Source organism: Pinus tabuliformis, chromosome 6 (genome assembly GCF_031772625.1).
Source record: "Pinus tabuliformis cultivar Carrire ecotype Pingquan chromosome 6, CPIR1, whole genome shotgun sequence".
Taxonomy (NCBI): Eukaryota; Viridiplantae; Streptophyta; class Pinopsida; order Pinales; family Pinaceae; genus Pinus; species Pinus tabuliformis.
Window position 1 is genome coordinate 1,848,666,484 of NC_142292.1, and position 8,997 is coordinate 1,848,675,480.

An 8,997-nucleotide genomic window follows, 5' to 3' on the forward strand; every position below is an offset into this window, starting at 1 on the left:
AAAAATTCAGGAAAATAATGTTTGCCGAGTCAATATAAGGTCATTGTTCTGGCACTCAAACCATCTTAATTTGGATAAATAACACAGCCTCAATCATAAAAGCGAATTTTTTTTTGCCTATGTTCTAAAAAACGAAAGACATAGCATTATTTCACAGTGGAAGATAATGTTTACTGCATTATGAGATAGAACTATATCATAACTACTACATCCTAAATCAACCTGCAATGTAATTTTCAAAGCATTTCATTGTCAAATCTGTCAATTTCTCTTCCAACTCATAAAGATGTGCACACCGGTTCAAATTTAACCATTCTTCTACACCATTCAGCATTTGGACAATATCTTCTGCCATTCTGGCGTTCATCTTTCCCTGGATCTGGGCCTCTTTCACTCTGCTTCTCATGTTATAAACATAATTCTCCAATTTCGCTTTGGCAATACTCTTCTTCTTTACCTCTTCATCCTCCCTTCTGAATCTCTCGGCATCACCCATCATTCTCTCGATCTCCTCTTTGCTCAGCCGACCACCATCGTTCGTTATAGTAATGAAATTGCTTACCCCACTTCCCATCTCCCATGCTGACACCTTCAGAATTCCATCTGCGTCCACTTCAAAGACAACTGCAAGGCATGGCACTCCACAACGGGCTGCCGGAATTCCCCTCAACTGAAATCTACCCAGCAAATTGTTGTCCGCAGCCATTGCTCTCTCGCCTTCATAGACACTAAAAGGGACTTGTGTCTGATTGTCACGCGCCATAGAGTAATAAAGCGCCGTTCGAGCTGGAATAGGAGTATTTCTCGGAATGACTACAGACATGACACCCCCTGTAAGTTCGATTCCAAGGCTCAAAGGTGTGACGTCCTGAAGGACTAAGTAGATTCCTTCATTATTCAAGACAGCTGCCTGAACTGCAGCGCCATATGCAACAGCTTCATCAGGATTTATGCTTTTGCAAAGTTTCTTTCCATGGAAGAAATGTTGGAGGAGTTCCTGTACCTTTGGAATGCGAGTAGAACCTCCTACTAATACCACTTCGTTAATTTGCTCTTTGCTCATCCTGGCGTCTTGCAGACATTGGTGGAGGATTAGCATGCACTTATCGAAGAAATCAGTATTGAGCTCTTCGAACTTGGGTCTCGTAATCTGCATGTGAAAATCTAGACCTTCATAGAGACAGTCGATATCAATCACAGTCTCTACCACTGAAGACAAATTTCTTTTTGCCCTTTCGCATTCTGAGCGGAGTCTCCGAAGGGCTTTGGCGCTTGTGGTCATGTCCTTTTTGTATTTTCTGTTGAAATTATCAACACAGTATTTGAGCATCCGATTGTCAAAATCTTCGCCACCCAAATGCGTGTCCCCTCCGACAGCCTTCACCTCAAATTTACCTCTCTCAACAGTAACAATGGAAACATCAAAGGTACCTCCACCAAGGTCGAAAATCAAGATCGTCTTTCTTCCATGGGAGGAATAAACCTCCTTATGAAACCCATAAGCTATAGCTGCAGCGGTTGGTTCATTAATGATTTTCATGACGTTAAGACCGGCAATGGTAGCCGCGTCTCTAGTAGCCTTCCTCTGAGAATCGCTAAAATAGGCCGGCACTGTGATCACGGCATTCTTGACATCAGAGTTTAGGTATGCTTCGGCTGTCGTCTTCATTTTTACTAATACCATCGAAGAGATCTCTTCGGCTGCAAACATCCTCCTCTCGCCCTTGTATTCAACTTGGATAACAGGCTTTCCATTGTCTCCAGCGACAACAGTGAAGGGCCATAGATGAGCGTCACTCTGCACAGAGGAATCAGTGAATCGCCTTCCAATAAGTCTCTTGGCATCGAAGACGGTGTTGTGGGGATTATTTGCAATCTGATATTTGGCGGCATCTCCAACAAATCTCTCAGAGGGAGTGAAGGCAACAACGGAAGGAGTGGTTCGGTTTCCCTGATCATTAACAATAACCTCCACTCTATCATGCTGCCAAACTGCTACGCAGCTGTAAGTTGTTCCAAGATCAATGCCGATTGCCTTGCCTTTACTCATTGCACGCACCTATGGGATTCAGAGGTTTGTATTATACCGAAGAACAAGTAATAATGACAGTGTTATCCCAAGAAAGAAAAAATAGCAATTCTTCAAACTAAGTCCCTACACATTGGCAAAACAAAACCATGAATAACAGATTTAAGATGTTGATGAAGAAACCCTACCTAATAACTTCAGTGAAGATGTTTAACAGGGATATGAAGAAATCTCACGGAAGATATAGCAATCGGATCCCGGCCGGTTCCACTCCAATGAAGTCACCTGTTCCCTCTGGTGCCAACTCTAACTGAATCTGGAACGGGTATCGGGTTTACTGGTATCGGGTAATCATAGGAGTAAAACGTTTGAGCCAGAGACCTTACCGATTCCCCTTCTCTTTTACGAACCGAAAAAATACAAAAATAAAACTCCGAACCAACTTCATTGACAAATCATGGCCTCTATTATTTTTTTTTTAACAATTACCAGCGTTCACAAGAGGGCCAGCGATAAACACTCCGCAGAAACCTATAAGTCCCTGCCTGGCCCCAATAAATACCCGTGATTCCAAAAGCAGTTGTCTATAACGCGACTTTTGGAAAGTCTTTCCGACGGTTTTTCCGGTCGAAATCCGGCAGGAATTTATTGGAATCGCAAGTTTGATCGCTAGTTTATGCACAAAGAAAGCGTCACAGGGGTTTTCCAGGGTGTTGAATCCAAATATGCAGTTAAAAAACCATTTTAACTGCAACAAATCAAGATTTAACCTCAATTTCTTCCGCCGGATTCCGTCACCGGAATCTCTAAAAAATCACATTATAGACAACTCCATTCCAAAATGCTATTACAGATTTATGCATCATTCGCAGGGCAGGTGCTCCATATTCCATCGCGTATATACAATGATTGGGCGTTGTCCAGGTTGGAAATATTCATCTCAACCATCGCACGTTGACAAACACCATGCTTTTCGAGTCAGGTGAAAGCACTGAAGTCAGGAGGCAGAAGTACAGCCTAGTGCTGACCATTCTGCAACACAGCACAGCAGAAAGTTTAACGTAGTTAATGAAGTTTAGTAAATAAATATCGATTAACGTATTTAATGACGTTTAGTAAATAAATATCGATTAACGTACTTGATAAAGTTTAGTAAATAAATATGGGTAAAGCATTCAGTCCACTACCGTTCCCACACCAAATTCAGAGAACTATTTACTATGTAAAATTACCGCTCCATAACGCGTGCAAGTTCAGAAAACTATTTATTATGTAAAATCAACCACACTCCATAACACGTGCAAGTTCAGAAAACCATTTGCTATGTAAAATCACCCATGCTGCTTATTGCTATGTCATGTATTAATGTCAAATTTGTAGATTGAAATAATTAGCATTTGCACCAGATGTTTCAAAGAAAACGCCTTAAGGCAAAGTACGGAAATCCATTATCCATGTAGTGTGTGCATTATTCAACAAGGTGGATCTCTCTAAATTTGTTGCAAACATTTATGTTGTTGCATTGCTAATTTATTTAGAATCTACTAGTACCTCCTCTTCTTCTAATATTAAATTTCTTATCACCCCATGATGACAGAAGTAATTTGCCTTCATCTCTGAAACCTTCCAAGCATAGAGTGACTATTAGGTTATTTTTTCCTCAAAGTTGTTGTACTGAAGCCCACTAGCAAAGACAAAAAATAGGCTCTCTTACCATAATTGGACAATACTTACCAAGTGGAAAAGAAAATCATGTGACACTCCTTGGAAAAGTTGATATGTTTGTTGTGAATAGCTTTTGCTAGCTTCCATTACAATCTTTGAAGATATTGGACAATCCTAACTCAGAAATTAATCAACAAACAACATGCAGAGTGGGAGACATAGATGGCAAGGTATTTTTTTCAGGCACAAAATTGGACAATCATAGACCCCAGGAGAGAAATGGTAAGTTTAAAAGTCATGATGCAAAACTGAAACACCGGCTACATTGATTTGGAGTTTTGAAGCGTGGCAATGCAAGAAGAATTTGTGTCGAGGAGACACTCATGAAAAAATTGCAAGTGTGCTTGATATTGCAAGTTGAATGCCAAAATTGCAGTACTTCAGTTCTGACCTATGATAAGATTTGCGCCAAGAATCAATGATAGACACAATAGGAACCCACTCTAGCATGGAAATTAAACATGTGGTATTCAAGGTTGTGAAGAGTACTGTGATTGTACAAAATGTATGGAAAACCGTGGAAAAATGGATAAAGAAGCTTGAGTGGGAAGGTGTTGCATGCATGTCTATTGACCTGCTAATAGGAGAAGAGAAAAATTCATGTGCTATGGATTCCTAGAGTAGCTTGGAGGTGAGATTTTGAGGATAATTCTGAATAAAAGGGACACCAAGGAAGCTGGATGATCCGGATTTAGATAGGAACGCAACAAATTATAGAGATAACCATAAATACAGAGATGAGATAACCATAAATACTGAGATGCAGCAGAAATAATACTTCATTTCATTACTGTAAAATACTGAAATATGCTTACAAACAGAAATGGGAAGAAACCAGCTAGGGCGATGGTAGCTTATCTCTGAGAAGAGATGTGGCAGCTACATGCCTCTGAACTGTTCCGAACTGTATTACAATGAGGCTCGAAGGCCTATTTATTGTTGAGAAACAATGGAAAACCCTTCACATCCCGAAACCTAACCCTAGAAGATGAAATGCCAAATTGTGGGCCCCGTTTGGGTAAATTGGTACATCAATTTCCCGGGGTCGTAACTTTGGCATACAATCTCCGTTTGACGCGTACGATAGCTCGTTAGAAAGATCTATCCGAGTACTACCACTTTGGGAGCCAACATCGATCCATGGACCCATGTTGCCCCAAAATCCCAAAAAAACATCGTTTAGTACCTGAAAACGGCTCCGGAAGTTCAGGACCCGAAAAACTGCTAAAAATAGTAAACTATGCTACAATTTAGGAAACTAAAAACACTGAAAGAGACAGTTGTGGGGGTCCAAATGGGATAGGTGGGTGGCCACCAACATCCACCTGGATCATTCCTCCCCCCTTAGGAAGCAATGGTCCCCATTGCGTTGAGTTCCTCCATCTGCTGAACTTGTCCTGCAATCTTTGATGTGTCCAGTGATGTTGGGAAGCATGGTCGACGACGGTCCACATTGAACACTCGGTGCAAGCCAAGGAATGGAGGAATGTTGTGCTTCAAAGCATTGTTGCCCGTAGCCTTGGTAATGGTGTAAGGACCATGTTGGAGTTGCCTGAGTTTCTGATGGGTTCTGGTAAGGCGTTCTCTCTGCAGATGTAACCAAACTTTGTCGCCCACCTGAAACTTGTGTGGTACCCCTGTGGGTGAGGAGAAGGTGTTCCTATGTTCTGTCATGACCGTATCCCTTTGCTGCTGCTGCTGCATGGAGGAACCCTTTGCAGGGGTCATGGATGTAGCAACAATCTTCCCCTTACTTTGGGAGTGAACCAGACAAATGAATTTCCTGGTCTGTGATATGAGCTTGCTGCCTTTTTTAGTAGTGATCAAAGATGTGGCGGTAGGTGGGGCTACCTCCGGTATCCTGTATAATGAATTATTCAAAGAAATAATGACAGCACGAGGCCTGGACTCATACACAGCATGTCGCCTCCACAAGTATGGCTGGCCTAATAATACATCACAAACATCCAGAGGTGTAACATCACACAATACCTCGTCTGTGAAGGGTTTGATGTTGTAGGGAAGGTGGCACTGCTGGCGAACTTTCAGATCTCATCCTTCATGAAGCCACCCGATACTGTATGGCTGCGGGTGTGGTGTAGTCGGTAGGCCCAACCGCTTCACGACCTCTGCTGAAATGAGGTTCTTTTGGCTGCCACTGTCGACAATGAATTGCAGCGGCGAACCCTTCACCCACATCTGTGAGTGGAAAAGATGCTCCCCCTCTTCTGGATTTTCGGGCTCATCTTTATGGATCTTGGCGGTGGCAACAGTGGCGCTAGGATCCGCATCAATGATCTGCTTCCCTTTGCCATTCCCCTTGTCGGGTTCTGGCTCAGGGTCAGAACATGCATCTGATTCGGAAGCCTTCAACTCAGCCACCAGTGACTGCTTGGTCCGACACTCACTTGTGTTATGAGTGGGACTCTTGTGGAACTCACACCACTTCCCTGTGTCCTTCTTCGGCTTCATGGTGTTGTTCTTTTCTTGCGGCTTCGACGGGTTGTCTTGGGTCACCCCACCTTGGCTTTGTCCTTTGGGCTTCGGATTTGCAGATCCAAAGTCTCGCTTCTTCTGTTTGAACTTTTGCTCGATTTTGACAGCGTATCGGTATGCTGTGCCGAGTGAGGAGATGTTCAAGAACCCCATCTCTTCCTGGATGTATCTGTGTAGGCAGCCGCGGTATTTGAGTACCAGATGCAGCTCAGAATCTTTGATACCCAACTGTGTGCGAAGGGTATGAAAAATGTTTGTGAACTCCGGCACATCTTGGTCTCGTCCCTGCCACAGTGTGGTCCATTTGATGTATTTGTCCTCATAGCTTCCGACAAGGTAGTACTGCTCCTTGATGGCATCCCGAAAGTCATTCCAAGTGGGTGCGGCCGAAAATAGTGAGCCTGTACTTTCATCCTTCTGCTCGCAGTAGGTTTCCCACCAGTCCTTGACGTGGGGGGCTGCTTTGAGAAGAGCAAAAACAATCTTTTCCCGACTTGAAAATTCGTGAACAGAAAAATACCCATCTAGCAGATTTAACCATTTATCTACGGCATCTGCGTCTATTTGACCCTCGAAGATGGGGATTTCAAAATTAACTTGTACCTTGAAGGGTGTGGCATTTCCAAAGTCGCTGTTGGAAGCCGATGCGTCACCTCTGGGTAGCCGCTGAAGGATCTGCGCAAAGCTATCCATCATCGCGTTCCTTTGCCGCTCGAGCGCTTCTTCGAGCAAGATTTTGATAGGATCTCCTGCCCCCTTGTCTTTCTTCTCATCCGCCATGGGAGGCCGTCAGGATTTGCGAGGCTGGTCTTGCAAAGGTTCGACTAGTTCAAGCCCTAACTCCTTATATCCTGACCTCGTTGGGGACATGCAAAGAAAAACAGAGAAAAAACAGACCGCTCTGATACCACTGATCCGAATTTAGACAGGAACGCAACAAATTATAGAGATAACCATAAATACAGAGATGAGATAACCATAAATACTGAGATGCAACAGAAATAATACTTCATTTCATTACTGTAAAATACTGAAATATGCTTACAAACAGAAATGGGAAGAAACCAGCTAGGGCGATGGTAGCTTATCTCTGAGAAGAGATGTGGCGGCTACATGCCTCTGAACTGTTCCGAACTGTATTACAATGAGGCTCGAAGGCCTATTTATTGTTGAGAAACAATGGAAAACCCTTCACATCCCGAAACCTAACCCTAGAAGATGAAACGCCAAATTGTGGGCCCCGTTTGGGTAAATTGGTACATCAATTTCCCGGGGTCGTAACTTTGGCATACAATCTCCGTTTGACGCGTACGATAGCTCATTAGAAAGATCTATCCGAGTACTACCACTTTTGGAGGCAACATCGGTCCATGGACCCATGTTGCCCTAGAATCCCAAAAAAACGTCGTTTAGGGCCTCAAAACGGCTCCAGAAGTTCAGGACCCGAAAAACTGCTAAAAATAGTAAACTGTGCTACAATTTAGGAAACTAAAAAGACTGAAAGAGACAGTTGTGGGGGTCCAAATGGGATAGGTGGGTGGCCACCAACATCCACCTGGATCACTGGAATTGCAGAACTCCCAAAGTAGTTAATCTGAGGTTTTGATACTAACTGATATTAGTACAGTCAACAACAATGCAAAATACTTACAAATGTGAAAAAAAGAATGTGAGTTATAAAAGAATATCGTTGTAACTATGCATGATGTACACTCTATATTGTATTAGGTATTTATGAAAGCACAAAATTGGTGGAGAGTGATCATCTTTGGCCAAGATTCTCAGGGTCACAAAATAAAAATTATAGAGTTAGGTGAGTGATCATTGTTGACCAAGTCATACATGATATATTCACAATGAGGTGGGCGGGATACAAAATATAAAAATCCATTTCTATACATATTTGGTTTAAGTACACTGGGAATTAGTGACCAAGTCTCATCAGTACCCCCTTCTCTCTTTCCATTCAGGATTACCTCCAACAATAAGTTAAACATAGTGGAGATTAAGTTAAAAAATAATGGCATATGTGTGTCATGGATGTTATTAAAAATTATCCATAACAAAACTTAACAACTTCTGGTTCAAAGGGCAGGAATTCTTTAGTCTCATTCACCTTAATTTAACTAACACTCGGAAGTGTGAATTGGCTGTAACAACTCCACACATTTTCAGAGTCATGGGGAGATGTTTTATGTTGATTAATTTTTCTTGTGATTACAGTCATAAAGTTGGTGAAAAAATAGATATGGGAGTTGAAGGTACATCTTTTTCAAATGACTATGTATTAGCTGAAGGTACAGTAGCTAAACAAGGGAGATTGTGGAATCCATAAGAAACTCATAATATGCAAGCAATTGAAGGGCTATCTTTGTAAAAAAAATAAAAAACAACCATGCAGAAACAAATTGAACCATTTGACATCCTGATCACAAACTCAAACTAAACAATTTTTAGACCCGTGCCTTTTGTTAGTGGATATCACAATGAGACTTTTCAGAACATTAGACACCTCAGTGTCAGTGTCATAAACTTCTGTACTACAGTGTATTGCACTTGCAATCTTTGCAACCCTATCAATGACCTTAGGAGTATCCTGGAAAACAACAGTTCCTTCAGGCCAAGAATTCTATCCATTTCAATCATCAAATCAACAAGACTACATCTGTAAGCATAAAATCCAAAACCAATGAGTAAGTAACACATGAACTTTAACATGGAACTAAAAATGATGATTGAAGAATGCC

At 42.0% G+C, this 8,997-nt stretch overlaps 1 protein-coding gene across 1 annotated transcript; it reads right to left on the bottom strand.

Moving 5' to 3' along the window:
* Positions 1 to 217: 217 nt before the first annotated feature.
* Positions 218 to 2,050, bottom strand: LOC149266402 (heat shock cognate 70 kDa protein-like). Its single transcript, XM_089408108.1, has one exon. It carries the CDS (start codon positions 2,048 to 2,050, stop codon positions 218 to 220), a length of 1,833 nt encoding a protein of 610 aa, XP_089264234.1.
* Between the last annotated feature and the right edge of the window lie 6,947 nt (positions 2,051 to 8,997).